At 46.0% G+C, this 15,607-nt stretch overlaps 1 protein-coding gene across 1 annotated transcript; it reads left to right on the top strand.

Annotated features, from left to right (window-relative positions):
- Positions 1–1,551: 1,551 nt before the first annotated feature.
- On the top strand, positions 1,552–10,505 carry PROX2 (prospero homeobox 2; the record flags this gene model as incomplete). Its single annotated transcript, XM_079699189.1, has 4 exons — positions 1,552–2,874; positions 7,463–7,564; positions 8,607–8,801; positions 10,320–10,505. 4 exons carry the CDS (start codon positions 1,552–1,554, stop codon positions 10,503–10,505), a joined length of 1,806 nt encoding a protein of 601 aa, XP_079555315.1.
- Positions 10,506–15,607: the final 5,102 nt, after the last annotated feature.

The following is a 15,607-nucleotide window of genomic DNA, read 5'->3' as shown; positions in this document are numbered from 1 at the left end:
ATTTCCTGGAGCAGAGAATTCCAAATAAGCTTCAGGATGAAAGTGGGAAGAAGAAAGCAAGCTCTCTCCCACCATCATTTGGACCAGAGCAGCAATCGAGAGTGAAAATTTGTAGAGAAAAAAGAAATTCACTTACCTTTTCTAGGAAAGGATGAAACTTTTTAACAGGCAGAGAAGTCGGTCTCTTATGCAGGTCTTTTCATCTTCAGGGAGGGAGCTGAAGTGTGGCTGCATCAGAAGACTTGGAATCTTGTAACCGAGAGCCACTCAGTCTCACTGAGCCTCAGTTTCCTCATCTATAAAATGGGAGAATTACACTGATTCTCAAGGTTGGTGTGAGATGCAATGATGTTACATGAACGAATGTTTCGTAAACTCAAAGTGCCTTATACCTGCTACCGGAAGCCTCCTGGTTCAAGTGCAGTGTACTTTGATATTCATGGGAATAAAACAGCTTTACTCAGTCTTTTCTAACATAGCTCTCTCCTTCTCCCCATAACTTCATCCCAATTTCCAGTCCCTTATTGTGCTTTTTCTTCATAGCAGTTAGCACAACCTGAAAATGTACTTATTTATTCTCTCTTCCCCTGTTACACGCCCAGCTCTGTGAGAGCAAGACTCTGCTGTCTTGTTCACCACCGACTCTCCAAGTGCCCAGAAGCCCTGATGTATAGTAGATGCTTAAAAAGTAGCTGTGAAACGTTGAAAGATAGATGCATAATCTGACACTTCCAGGAGCAAGATAGCATAGCAGTCAAACAGCAGGTTCTCAAAATTTAGTTTGCTTGTTTCAAAGGCAGGTGCCCTGCCCCAGCACCGAGAGATTCTGATTAATTAGGGCTGGCGGGCCTACTGAATTTGCTTGTTTTAACAAGCACCCAGGGTGTTTCTGTGGCAGATAGTCACTCTGAATCAAGACAAATATTGTTCTGACTCCAGCCTGACACTTACTAGCTGTATGACCTTAGGGAGGTAACTTCTTAACTTCTCTGAGCCTGTTTCCTTATCTGTAAAATAGGACTGACAACATTCCCACAGAGCTGTTATGAGAAATAAATTAGGTAATGGATGTAAAGTTTTTGGCCCAATGCCAGTTATGCAGTTAGCTGCCATTATCATTATCATTACAGATTATTTTATTGTTATGCCCTGGCAGGAGAAGAACCTTCTCCTTGGAGGATTGCTCTTCAGAATCTCCTCAAAGTGTGGTCTGGACCAATGGCATCACCTGGGAGCTGGTTAGGGATGCAGAATCTCTGCCCCACTCCAGACCTGCAGACTCAGAATCTGCATTTTAACAAGATTCCAAGGTGATTTGTTTGCACTTACAAGTTTGGAAAGCACCGCTCAAAGTCACATGTACTGTTTTCTCCTGTCTCTGATTTCAGAGTCTGACCGGGAGGTGGGTACGCCCCGGCATCGCAGAGTCTGAATCCTTCCTCTTAGTGAAGAGAAGCCCCCAGCTCACTGTAGGTGCACCTCCAGCTGAGGACCTGAAGGGGAGGAATTCTCTCACGGAACCCTGACTGACAGCCTCTGTGGAGCCAAGGGATGGATCCAAACTTCAGCTTGCTTTCCCAGCCATCCCGGGCCTGCTCATACCTGGCAGAACCTTGTACCAAAGATGGAAGAAGCCCGTCCCCCAGAGAACAGGGCAGAGACTCCCCATTTCCCTGGAGCCAGGTCCCCAGCTCCAGCCTCGCTGACCCTGACTGGTTTTGGGATGAGCACATCCAGGCAAAGAGGGCCAGAGTAGAGACCATCGTCCGAGGCATGTGCCTCTCCCCTAACCCTCCAGTGCCAGGCAATGCCCCAGCCAGGGACAGCCCGTGCTGCCCAGAGAAGGCCCGGGAGCGGAAGAGGAAGCAGAATCTTCCCATGCAGCAAGGCCCCCTGAAGCCAGGCCCTGCCGGGGACCGGGGAAGCAGGAAGGGGGGCCCTCGGGTGAGAGAACAGCTTCACCTGCTGAAGCAACAGCTAAAACACCTGCAGGAGCACATCCTGCAGGCTGCCGAGCCCAAGGCCCCAGCTCAGGGCCCGGGAGGCTCAGAGACAGGGAAGGACCCTCTGAGTGTAAAGCAGAGGAATGGCTCTGGGTCTAGGTCCTGGGCTGTGGACAGTGACCACCACCAGTGTTCCAGCGGGGACCTCTCCAGGGTGGAGGAACACAGAGTGTCTGAGGTCAAACACCAGTCTGAGGAACCCAGGTTCCTTCCTTCTGGAGCACGAGCTTTGCTGGAGATTCTGAAGAAAGAATTGACGGGGGCCATATCCCAGGCTGTGGACTCAGTATTACAGAAGGTGCTATTGGATCCATCAGGCCACCTGACTCACCTGGGCAGAAGCTTCCTGGGGCTGGAGCCAGACGGTGGAAGCGAGCCCTCGCCTCCTGAGGGAGGGGCCTGTAAAGATCCACTTCCCCTGGCTGCCTTGCCCAGGAGGGCCCAGCCACAGACAGGGGCTCCACTGGGAAACTTATCTCTGGCCAAGCCTCTAGATTCTCCCGGGTACCCTGTCTCTCCGAGAATGATCCCCAAACCCTATCAGGGTCCCCCAGCAAACTGTCCCTTGACGGTGCCTGCCCACATCCAGGAAGATCAGATTCTCAGCCAGCTACTGGGCCATAGGCCCAGTGGCCACTGGAGGGGCAATCTTCCGCAGGACTCATCTCCCCCGAGCCACCCCTCCTCAGAGGCGGCCCTGCGACCTTGGCGAGCTGCCAAACTGCGACCACTGGCTTTGAGCCAGCAACAGTGCCCCTGGCTCTTCAAGTCCACCTGTTTGGAAAGACTGCCCCTCGTTCCCTCAGTGAAAATGGAGCAAGGTGGCCTGCAGGCTGTCACGGACGCACTTCCTTTCTCTTCAGCCCTTTACATATCCTTTACTAGTAATCGAAGTTCTCGTTGTCACAGCCCAGAGAGACAGGAAGTCTGGACGATGAGGGGAGGGGGGGACAAATAACTACCCAGCGTAGGGAACAGCTCTTCTTTCCCGATGGTCTTCTTTGTTTTTTTTTTTTTTTTTTTTTTTTTTTTTTTTTTGCGGTACGCAGGCCTCTCACTGTTGTGGCCTCTCCCGTTGCAGAGCACAGGCTCCGGACGCGCAGGCCCAGGGGCCATGGCTCACGGGCCCAGCCGCTCCACAGCATGTGGGATCTTCCCGGACCGGGGCACGAACCCGTGTCCCCTGCATCAGCAGGCGGACTCTCAACCACTGCGCCACCAGGGAAGCCCTGTTTTTAATTAATTAATTATTATTACTATTTTTTGCGGTATGCGGGCCTGTCACTGCTGTGGCCTCTCCCGTTGCGGAGCACAGGCTCCAGACGCACAGGCTCGGCGGCCATGGCTCACGGGCCCAGCCGCTCCACGGCACGTGGGATCTTCCCGGACCGGGGCACGAATCCGTGTCCCCTGCATCGGCAGGCGGACTCTCAACCATTGCGCCACCAGGGAAGCCCCTGGTGGTCCTCTTAACGTTGCTTCTGGGCCTCCCTCCCCTGTGGCTCGCATTTGTTAGGTTCCTGAGAAAGTGTTGACCACATCCTGGGATTTAAGCATGCTTGGAGGGGTCTGTCACCTTCTTCTGTGACACATCAGATTCTCCCACTACTGACTTAGTCCTTTGGATTTGTAAGGGTTTTGTTTGTTTTTAAACCCAAATTGGCTCCCAAAATACCCTGTGGAAGGAAAAACTCCATCATTTGGTTGTCAGCTGCCCATATACCTTGGCAGCGCAGGTCAAAGAAATGGCCTCACCTGAGGCATGGCTCCTGGAGCCTCTTGGCTCTACAGGCAAAAGGCCTGCTCTGACCAGATAATGAACGGGGAAGAGACGAGGGACCAGAAACTTCTGGAGCAGATGGGAAAGGGGAAGTTTTCTGCAGGGACTAGACCTGAGGGGTAAGCTGAAAGGGGTAAGAAGATTTCAGTTTAAGGACTAGCTTCTAAGCTGCAGCTGAGGAGAGAGCCTAGGGTTGCACACATGTGGAGGAAGAGGAGGCCCTCATGGGGAAGGCTGCAGGGCCCAGGCTGGTCTGAGAGGGTCCGAATCTTTTTTTTTTAATTTTTATTTATTTATGTATTTTTGGCTGCGTTGGGTCTTTGTTGCTGCACGTGGGCTTTCTCTAGTTGCGGCGAGTGGGAGCTACTCTTCGTTGCAGTGCGTGAGCTTCTCATTGCGGTGGCTTCTCTTGTTGCGGAGCATGGGCTCCAGGTGCGCGGGCTTCAGTAGTTGTGGCACTCAGGCTCAGTAGTTGTGGCTCGTGGGCTCTAGAGTGCAGGCTCAGTAGTTGTGGCGCACAGGCTTAGTTGCTCTGCGGCATGTGGGATCTTCCTGGACCAGGGCTCAAACCCGTGTCCCCTGTATTGGCAGGCGGATTCTCAAACACTGCGCCACCAGAGAAGTCCCAACGGTCTGAATCTTATTGCATCATCTTTGCAACCCTTAGGCAGACCCCACTTTTAAACAGTTTTTTCTTCAGAGTAACTCTCCCTCAGGATGTTAACAGTTGTTGAAGTAGGAGAAAAAGTGGCTTGGGTAAATAAACGCTGGGTTAGTTCCATTACTGTGGGACTCCTCAGAGCCATGCTTAAGTCCAATGAAAAGCTCTAAGAGGAGAATGTATGCAGCCCCAAACTCATATGACCAAAGGACCCTTTTCCAACAGGCATCTGTAGGACTCAAGTTCCTGAGAACATATTTTGGATGTTGCTTTTTTAGGGAGACAAGCTCACGCTGCTGCTTCACAGGGACAGCCTTAAGTCGAATCTCCTTGTGCCTGTGGAGTCACACAAGCAGGTGTGAACAGTCGTGCCCTCTACCTGGCAAGCTGTGGTGAGGGTGTAGGATGGGGTGGGGCCAGCTCACTACCACGCCAGGCCCGCCCTTGTGTCCTAAATGCTATGAGCACCCCCTGCTGGTCACAGGTGTTGGAAACACTCCCGAAGCTCTGGCACCGCTGCTTGCTTTCCTGGCAGGCAGTGAGCAGCTACAAAACCAATGCTGAGAGCACCTCACCAGCCACCAGCAGGCATAGAGATATCAACATAGACAGAATTTCTCGTCAGGTGATAGCCCTCTGTGAGGAAAGCTGTCTGTTGGGTCTTTGATAAGAGGCTACTGGTTAAGACTCTCTGTCAAAATCAGGTGGTGGAAGAACCTCAAGAACTCAGTCCCCAAAGATTCTCTGCTGTCCTTCCCCTGTGAGGAGTGTGCTGCTATTTCTCAGGCACCTAGCCCTGAGAAATACACATGAAGGGATGTGCCTGGCCCTGCCTCATGAAATGAGGATTGGGCTCCAAGAGCTTCAGGAGGTTTTGGGGGGCACCCACGGAGCCTGGCTGCCCGGGTCAGGTACTTGGCTTCCTTTGGAATGATTGGGGGCCCCCAGGCAGCATCCTGGCCCCAATTATTCCCTCATTCCAGCATTAGAGATTTATTCCTCTGGGCCATGAAAGCCACCTAAGAGCAAGTTCTTCACGTGGCACGTGGAATACAAAGATGAATGGATAAGGCTCTTGCTCTCAAGGACCTTCACATTCACATGATACCCCTGTGAAACAGGTAGAGCGGCAGGCACTGCGACTGGCAGTTCCCCTGCTCACCCCCACTTAGCCACAATTCTGAGACACAAAACGCTCTGAAAATCTCTATGATTTCTTTCCCTAAAGGTTGATGGGAACTCACTTGGTTGCAAAACCTGACCTGCACTGATAGGAGGCTATGTATAGACTATCTCACTTAGCATAATTAGTCATTGATTTTGCTGTGGGAATATTAAACGGATTAGACTCCTGCCACAGACCCTGCTGTGGGTGTTAACACATTGTACACGCACCATATAACCTTTACAAAATAACAGGGATTCTGAAGTCTGGCCTCCCTTTGGCCCAGCGTTTCAGATAGCGGATTGTGGGGCTGTGTTATCTTACCCTCCTCAATCATCCACTCTAGATCAGTATCAGGGAGGCAGGGACAGAGAAGCAAAATAACTTGTCCAAAGTCAAAGACAGACACATGCAGAAACAGGATTCAAACCCAGCATCTGACTGCCAAGCACAAGCTTCAACCACTATACTCCACAGTTTAGAAATGAGGCCCAGAGAACATTAAGTGGCTTGCCCAAGGTCACATAGGGTCTTGGTGGCAAAATCTGTATCTGAAACTGGGTCTTTGGACTCAATCCAGGATTCTGTCCACAGCATTTATAAAGGATAAGAAGTAGGGCCAATGAGGCAGGGGGCAGGGGCCTCCTGGACAGCAGCCTGGGTGCCTGGCCAGCTATAATTATAATCAGTTGCTTGGTTTCCTTCGGGTAGACTGACATATCCTACTGAGAAGTCTTTTATTGTCCTAGGGCTACAGCTCTCAGGCCTGAGCTCCAGGGTAACTCTGTATGCTTGTCACTCAGCCCTAGGAGTGTTCCTGGGAATGCTAAGGGTTCTTGTGTAAAAATCTTTTATTTCCCTCCCACCCTGGTGCTAGTTTTCACACCACAGCCCCCTACTCTTATTAAAGGGGAAGGAATCTGTTCCCAGAGTGAGGAATGAGTTGGAATAGAATTGCTATATTTGTGCATGGATTAAAGTTGACCATTTAAGCACTCACTCATTCCTTCATCCAAGAAACATTTATTGAGCACCTACTATGTTCCTAGCACCGGGCTAGGCACGTGGAATACAAAGATGAAAGGATAAGGTCTCTGCTCTCAAGGAGCTAAGAGTCTAAATGAGGAGACAAACATGCAATAAAATTCCAATAATGTCATTGTTACAAAAAAAAGGTTTATACAAAGAGTGTTGGTAGCCCAGGGTAAGGAAGGCCTAATTTGGCAAGAAAAGGTTTCACAGCAGAGGGAACATCTGATCTGAGACGAGAAGGATGAGGGAAAATTCTGCCAGGCAAATGGAGAGCAGTTGCAGCCCAGCAATTCAAGCTTCGTGAGCCAAAGTTAACTGTGATCTGGTACTCAGTCTGGTTAGATGCTCGTTGGCGTCAACACTGCAAAGGCAATGATGAGAACCAGAATGGGGACCATCTAGTCGACTCCTCTCATTTTACAGATGAGGAAACTGAGGCAGAGAGAAGTAAATCTCTACTTGAGGTTTTGAAATGGTTTATCTGGGAGAGAGTTGCCGTCTCTGCCTATCGTATTGTGAAAGCACACACACAGTACAACAAACTGTATTTGATATCACATATGCCATAGAACTTTCACACATCAAAATGTTTTGTAAATTCTGCAACTTTACTGTACATATATGGTATTCAGCATCTGGAAAGAAAAAGCTTATCTGATCATACTTGCTAGAGGCAGAAAAACAGAGCAAATACATCATTCAACCAGAAAAAAAAAATAAAATAGAAACCATAAGGAACAGGGCAATTTACTATTTGGATAATTTGACAAAATTATTTGATAAACTGGTATTAGTTTTCCTTGACCCGGGGATAAATCCAGGAGGGCCTCAACCCTGGTCACCTGAAGAAGGCCAAACTAATGTTTTTCTTCACACGCTATCCCAGTTCCAACCTCCTGAAGGCTTATTTTCCTGATGTTCAGGTAAAGTCCTTCAGCCTCTGCAGAGCTCCCAAGTGGCAGCGGGTTTCTCCCATGTGAGGCAAGTCCTAGGTCATCATACGTGCACTTTAGCTCCCCTTCAGGTTGTGGAAAGAACTGGTGGCATTTTTGGTCTGGGCTGAGAAACTGCCTGAATACTCAGGGGTCATTTTGGGGGTAGGAAAGTTGGGTGTCTGAATTTAAGCGTTTGAACTGTAGGTATACCCAGAAACACATGGAGAGAGAGGCAGGGTTAGAAAGAACACTAGGAAATGGCATCTCTGGCCTAGTGTTCTGTCTTTGCTGGGGACACTATGAAAAAGAAAGAGTGTATCAAGAGTTGGACACTGTCCCTGTCAACTTTACATTCAAACTGCTGCGTTTCAAAATCGACTGAAGGTGCATACAGATCAATGTGACAATAAGAAAAATCAAGGTCTGATGGTTGGAACCAGGCCTTGCCTGTTTCCATAAAGTTTCTGAGAGCCTCCTTTACCCTGGGTATTGGGTTAGGGGCTGTTAATACTTTGTATCTATATCATCCCTTTGCTGTTTTTGAGCTCTTTCCCTCATATCCAATTGCTTGGTTGATCCCTGCACCAAGCTCTCATTCTCATTCATTCTGCAACTCTGAGTTGCCAGTAAATGGCTCTCTGATCTACACCTTTACCCCTTTCCTTGGCTCTTTACCTGGCAGAGGGCTCTGGGGCTGCCATGCAATCTACCTGGGTGCAGCAGAAGCTGGGACCACACTAGTCTTGACCCTGGACCCTCCCAAAGTCACACTTCAAGAGTGAAAAACCTTTATAAATCTAGGCTATAAAATACAACTATTTTCTAATGGGCATTATGGCTAATTCAGATTTTTCTGTGTATAACTGTATAGGCTTAGAAAATCGCTGTGGCTTCTTTTTTAAAGAAAGCCCTTTTTAGTGTTGGTTGAAGCCATTCTTGTTAACCCCTGTGTTGAACTGGAAGCTGACAGTTCTGACTCTGAGCACCTCATGGCAAACGTCTGACTTCATGGACCCTGTTGTTTGTACAGTTCAACCGCTGCATTACCTCCCAGATGATCAAGTGGTTCAGCAACTTTCGTGAGTTTTATTATATCCAAATGGAGAAATTTGCCCGGCAAGCAATTTCAGATGGTGTCACAAATCCCAAAATGCTGGCGGTTCTCCGCAACTCAGAGCTTTTTCGAGCTCTCAATATGCACTATAACAAGGGAAACGACTTTGAGGTAAGATCATGTGCTTGGGTCCCAGGTCTGATGAGTGCCTTCCCTTTGTGACTGGAGTTTTAGAAAAGATCCCCTTCCGTGTCTGTCCTTACATCACGGAGAGCAGGGCAGCCTGGGGCCAATCTCTGTACCATCCACAAAGATTACAGCCCGCACATCTTCTCTTAGGCAACTAATGGATGCTGCAAACTGAATGTACAGCCAGTCTTTATTCATAAACTTGGCCAGAGGTCAGCTGTTACGCCATTTTAGACAATACTCTGTAATGACAGAGTTACACAGCCTGTCGACCTTCTCACCTTAGTGCCAGGAGGCCCAGGACTGAATGCAGGGCTCGGCTGCAGCACCTAGTCTTGGCCTCGGTTTTCTTTACAACAGTCTCTGTTCTTTCCATCATTTGGTTCTTATCTTTATTCTCCCTTGAACAGTTTTATCTGTGGGTCTTCCATGGCAAGTCACCTCAAATCCTTTCTGGAAATAATAAACAATACTCAAGCTTCTCAGTCCTTTGGGGATCTCTGTGAAGGTACGCTGGTGGCACCTTAGAGGTAAAGCATCAGTAAAGGGTGAGCAAGTGGCCTAAGTGTCCCTGGTGAGAACTCGTAATCTTCCTTGTGTGTGGCTGACAGCTCTGTTAGGCTGGCATCTTGTTCTGCAGGTGCTGGGTGTGTCTGGTCACCGGCTACACTTCCCTCTTCTCGCATTTCTCACTTGACTGTGATCACAAAGCAGTGTACTGACACCTCCAAAAAGGAGAAGGACTGCTGGCATCCACTGTTTAGATACTCCATCAGAATATGTTTGGAAACCTAAGCCTACCTGTGGGGAAAATGGACCATGCCTCCTTTGTGAGGCTCGTGGGGGTCAAGGCATGTGGATGGGAGGCAGCGCTGCCACGTCTTTCCACGTGCGGGTGTCATCTGGCACGCAGGGGTGGCAAGCCCCAGGCCAGACTGGATCTGGGGGCCCTGTAGGATGTCCCATCATTAATGGTGCCAGTCTGGGTGAGGTCCTGGAACATATCCTTGAGGCCCACCCCCACCCCCGCAAGCCTCCTGGTTGGCTTTGGGAGCAGGAATGATTCCAAGTCCTTCGAACCCAGTCCCAAAGGATGGCAGAATGAGGTACGACAGTTGTAAGCTTGGGGGCGGTTCTTTCCACGTGAGGCACTTAGGAAAAGAATACTAAAAACCTCTTCTGAACCACAGATTTAATTTCAATCAGAGTCAGTCTCCCACTTACTAAAAACGTCACTCATTAGTGGAATCAGCTACTCCTACAAAGGGAGTGTCCCTAATACGCTTTCTCCCAGGGCTGTCTCATCAGTACCATCATTTGAAGGTACGTATTTGATGAGGGAGGAAAAGATTCCACAAAAGTCAGGGGCCAGTAGAGCAGGGATGCTCTGATCAGCCCACAACCCTAGGAACAGGCAGCATCCGGCAGTGAGGTCTGTATGGTGTCAGTGCTTCACAGCCTCACGTCTTTTCTTCCTTGTGGGTCTCTTTGGGAGTGCAGGTCCCAGATTGCTTCTTGGAAATCGCCAGCTTGACATTACAGGAGTTCTTCAGGGCTGTCTCCGCAGGCAAAGACTCAGATCCTTCCTGGAAGAAACCCATTTACAAAATTATTTCGAAACTGGACAGTGACATCCCAGAGATATTCAAATCTTCCAGCTATCCCCAGGAGCTGTTTCGGAATTAAGGTCCCACAAAGTGAGGGGCGACTGGCCTGGGTTTCCTGGGTTTATCTTAAATGGCAGTCAGTACAGCTGTAGTCATATAAAAAGAGCATAAGGAGAAACCCCTCAAATAGGTACCATTACCATTTTTGATCATTTATTTCCTTTTCCAGAATTACCAGAGGTTTAACATTAACTATAAAATATTGTAAAAGGAACACAACAGTTTGGAACCAGAAGAATCTCCACTCGTTTCCAGGTATCATGACCCTGGGAACTTGTAGGTGTCTCTGCATCTGTAACATGAGGTTGTAAGGATAAAAAGACATGTCCTAAAGAGCTTTGTGAAATGTTTCTCACTACACAAATGTTATTTTTTTTCTCCTTCATCTTTCAGATAAGGCTATCTTATTTGGGGTTTTTATAAATTGCTGTTTTGAGTTACCTATTTATCAAGCTCCACTTATTTGCAAGACACTTTCAAATACATTACCTTTAAGCTTTTTACCCTGGAACATTCTTAAAACAACCAAACACAAGTTTTAGAACTGGAAGATAAGTCGCCAAAGGCTATGAGGCTAGGACATTTGGGTTGGTAGGAGCAGTCAGGAGTGTGGAGGAACCCATGGCCTTCTGATGCCAGGCTGCGTGTGGACCACCTCATGCTGCTGCCCATGCTCTCACACAGGCCACCATCCCCGGTGAGCATCCAGCACTGATGCAGCACTATCTTCTGACAACCCCTGCCTGGCACTTAGGAGTGCTTCATCACCCGGATGTCCACTGATCGTTCCAGCAAAGCCAACACAAACTTTCTGCAGGACCTGAGTGTTGCTGTACATTTACATTTATCTGCTGGAAGAATTTATCAGCTGAATAACCCAAACAGTCTCTAGGTGAGCAATGCAATTAATGCCCCAACTTCCTATGTGCAGAAGAAACTGAACTTCAGACCATGAAAGCTAGAAGGGCCTTAGGGGCTCATCTGGCCTACCCTGCTTAAAAGAGGAAGGAGGAAACTGAAGCCCAGATGCGAGGCTTTACACCGACTATGGATGGCTTAAATGGGACAAATACAGCATCACATAGCAATGGAAATTCTCCTGCTCCATAAGGACATTACAGCCCATGGTCAATCTTTCACAGATAAAGGAATTCATGAAATCAACATTTCTTTCACCTACTGCTCCAACACAAATTGTGACTTGCTCTGAGCATATAGGCAAGACATCTGCAAAGCTGAGTAACTGTATCTAGCTTCCCAGCTAGTCAGTCAAGTCTTTGAAAGCATGCCAAAGGTGCGCAGGCCAGGATAGGCGTCACAGAGCTTGAGCTCTGTGTTCTGATTAAGGGGTGTCTGTGACTTCATTAGTTTACTTCTTTTCCCTCTGTGCAAAACAAGTTTCCACATTTAACTACTCCACTTCCTTGACTTTTCAGGTCAGCTGGATCAGATAAGATGAAATCCCTAAATTATTGCTAGATGTATCAACATAAAAAGGTAGGAAAGATGACTTTCTTTTGAATTTTCTGTTACTCCAAACAGCTAAGAGGAAAAACGAAACAAACATACTCAGCCCGAACCAGTCTTTTTGGGTTGCTTTAAGGCTATTTGTAAGTGTCCTTCATCACATCCAACTGCACTCAGATGATCTTTGCCCTATTTTCTCCCACAATGTTCTCTTTACAAAAATGAAGGACTCCGCCAAACCTGTTTTAAAAGCAAGCAAGCACTGAGTATCCTGAGCAAGGGCAATCAGGCATCTGTGTTTGGGGACAGGAGAAGAACCTGCTGTCCAGAGTGACATTACATAGTTATTTAAGACATTCCTGGGAAACAATTCCAAGTTCACATGATTGTCCAATATGAACAGCCACTTTCTGTCCCAAACCTGAAATTCATTAGTGTTTTAAACACTGAGCCAAGCCACCTCCAGGGCAGTGAACCTTGTCCCAGGGACCAATTAGATGAAATGTACAAGCTCAAATTGAAAACATTTGGGTACTGCAGTCTTTCCAGGAAGTGTTCTCTAACCACTGAGCTAAACACACAAGAATGCATAAATATATATGCTCTGCCAACAGAAGAATTCTAGTTTACTATATTTTTCTGTTTCTACCAAGCATGGTGGGAACACATTCGAGCATAAGCTGAGGTGGTTGTTGTGTTCTTTTAGGAGCCATAATATTGCCAACGGTCTGCTTATTCTTTCCATCAAGGTGTATGTGGATACTATTCTCTCCCAAATTAGACATGCTCAGTGTCTGGTCAAATACTGCATAACTGTCCAATCCTTCTTTGTTGGACAGTAGGGGCTGGACTGTGGTTTAAGATGATGGCACTACTGAGGACTTAATGTCCAATGATCAACTGAAAGCAGGCAGTTAATTGGCATTCCATGCAGAAAATGTTCATTAGGACCCTTTATTTCAAACATGGTTGTATATAGTATACACAGCTCCAGACCGGATTCCTACGGTGAAGAGGCGAAAGGCATCTCCTAGGTATATAAGGGGTACCTGAGCCATTTTCTTTCCATCAGAGGAAGGGCATACCTGGCAGTGATAGCACAGCACTCTTTATTTAATAAAGTTCTGTACCCCAGACCCAGGGAGGTACACAGGTCCACTTCTAAAAATTGTCTTTGTTTTCAATGACGTACTATAGAATCCTCAGAAAAAATAATTTAAAATAAGGCTTCCATAACATAATTTTACATGTGCCTTTAAGAAAATATTTCTTTTAAAATCTTTATAAAATTTGCTGAAATTCTGGTAACCAGTTTCCTGGATGAAGTATATATTCTAAATGTTCATAATCTTTTTTTTTTTTAAGTGAAGTATAGTTGATGTGTTAGTTTCTGGTGTACAGCAAAGTGTAAATGTTCATAATCTTTGATTCTTTTTTCTTTTATAGTTTTGAACCTTTGCTCTGTAAAGCAGATCAAACATAGTTTGATGATGCATGCATTCAAAACAAAACAGAAATTTTAAAAATCCATTGATTTTTTACACAAACTCTATTAGTGTGTATTTGTATTTCACACAATGTAAGATCATTTTCTCAGGACTGAGAAAATCAGAAAAGGTAATGAGATAAAGTGATGAGGGGGAGAGCTAAAGTTATAGTTCTGTCAGGCTGATGCTTGTGACAGTATGGCAAATACAATACTTCTCATGAAAGTATACACATACTCTTGGTCAGATTTAAGTATATACAACACACACTGTAAAGACAGCTCTGGTTACGTATTTGAGAGCATTAATAATGCATGCTGTATCTCTGAGGTAGATCATGGTACCTACACTTAAAACTGTGTACTAAATGCTCACCCATGGAAAAAGATAATTCATGAAAAGGGTATTTTTCAGGGGTAGACAATTCCTAGAGACCAGAAGAAGCTCTTTCAGACTATATAAACCTAAAGAGTATAACCAAGTGTCCAGGAGTTGAATGCTCAATCATATTCTTTTAGAAAACCAGATGCTAGGCCCCAGAGGAAGGGAGTCTGATGAAACGCTGAGGGCAGGTACAGACAATGAAAACAGTATAGGAACACCCAATCCAAACCCCACCAGTTTCACACATCCATCTACTCACACTGAGGAGTCTGCCTTCTCTTTCACCAAGAGTCTCTCGGGGTTATTTGTTTCTAACAATCTTACCCTTCACACTGACAAACTCGTTTTGCCATTTCCGAATCCTCCAGCATCACCCCTCAAACAAACGTCAGGTCCTAGAATCTTCCCTTAGAAAACCCTTTTTCTCCCCATATGTACTGATTTCTGTGGCTCAGACTCCTATCTCCTTGACAACTGCTTCTCCTTAACTAAGTCTGAAAAGTAAGCAAGCACTGAGTACCTCAAGCAAGAATGTCGTCTCTCCCCTTCCCTTTCCCCCACTTTATCCTCAGCTATCTGATCTGCTGCCCCCCCACCCAACCTTCACTTTCCCCCTCAACCAATACCTTTCCTAAGTAGAGTTCTGTGGTTAGGTGCATGAGTTCTGGAGTGTCTTGTCATTCTGGCTCAAGTACCTACCTACCAGCTCTGATCTCTGCAAGTTACTTATTCCCTTGGGCTCAGCTTTTCCATTTGTAAAACAGAGATAATAAAATAGTACCTACCTCATAGTACTGATCTAAGTTTTAGGTAAAATCATACATGAAATTCTCAGCACACTCCTAGCGTACAGTAGGTGCTCAGTAAATATTAGCTATATTATTACTCAGCAGTCATAAACTGTTAGCAAAATCATGAACTTGTACTCCTAACAGTGAAGAATTATTTCTTAAGAACGGCACTGATGTGTGACATTACTGATATAAAACATTCTGAATTTCATTTTTACTATAACCATGTAGTAACATGCACTAATACCTGTAAAGATAGCAAAAAAACTTAGCTTTAAAGTGGTATGTTAACGTTTTCTGAGAGGTAAACAAAACCCAGCCTAAAAAAAAAGCCATGTGCCATAAACTCTATATGCTTCCCTCACTCTTTAGAACAATCCTATGTTGATGTGTTTACTTGACACATGACATAGCTATTATTGCTATTTGCTAGTTGGTTGCTAAGACATCAACCTGCTTTTCTTTTCTGTAGGCCAATACATTGCCTTTTTGACACCCTTTTAATTATAAGCTTTGTGATTGATATAGTATTTCTAAAATTATTCAACTTGCTGTCTTCAGCAACTGCTTTTTGAGGCTGTATCAGTATCCATTGGATAGAACGTTTTTGGCCTGAGTATTTTCTGAATTAACTTCTGCTATTTATTCAAAACATCTTTGTAGTTGTTCCACTTGTTAAAGAGGCTGTTTCATTGTTTTCTTGATTGGGTGGGTGGGTGGGTAGGGGGAGCATGTACTGACACAACCCTGATTTTCCTCTCTTAACCTTTAAAATCTATTTACATTTCCACAAAGATAAGCTTGCTTTCTTATTGAAAAGAACCTGACCTCGTTTCTGGTTCTTTTTCATTTACTAGTCATTAAAGTTGATTATTTTCTTCCTCTGCTCTTTCATGAATATGGGTCAGTGATTACCTTTTCCAGACTATTTAAGACTCTAAATGTTTTTTTGGCTACTGTTTCTAAATAAACTGACTTTTTCAAATCAAGCT

The sequence above is a fragment of the Hyperoodon ampullatus genome, assembly GCF_949752795.1.
Source record: "Hyperoodon ampullatus genome assembly, chromosome: 3".
Lineage (NCBI taxonomy): Eukaryota > Metazoa > Chordata > Mammalia > Artiodactyla > Ziphiidae > Hyperoodon > Hyperoodon ampullatus.
The sequence above is the reverse complement of the archived record's forward strand: the minus strand, read 5'-3'. Positions and strand labels throughout refer to the sequence as shown.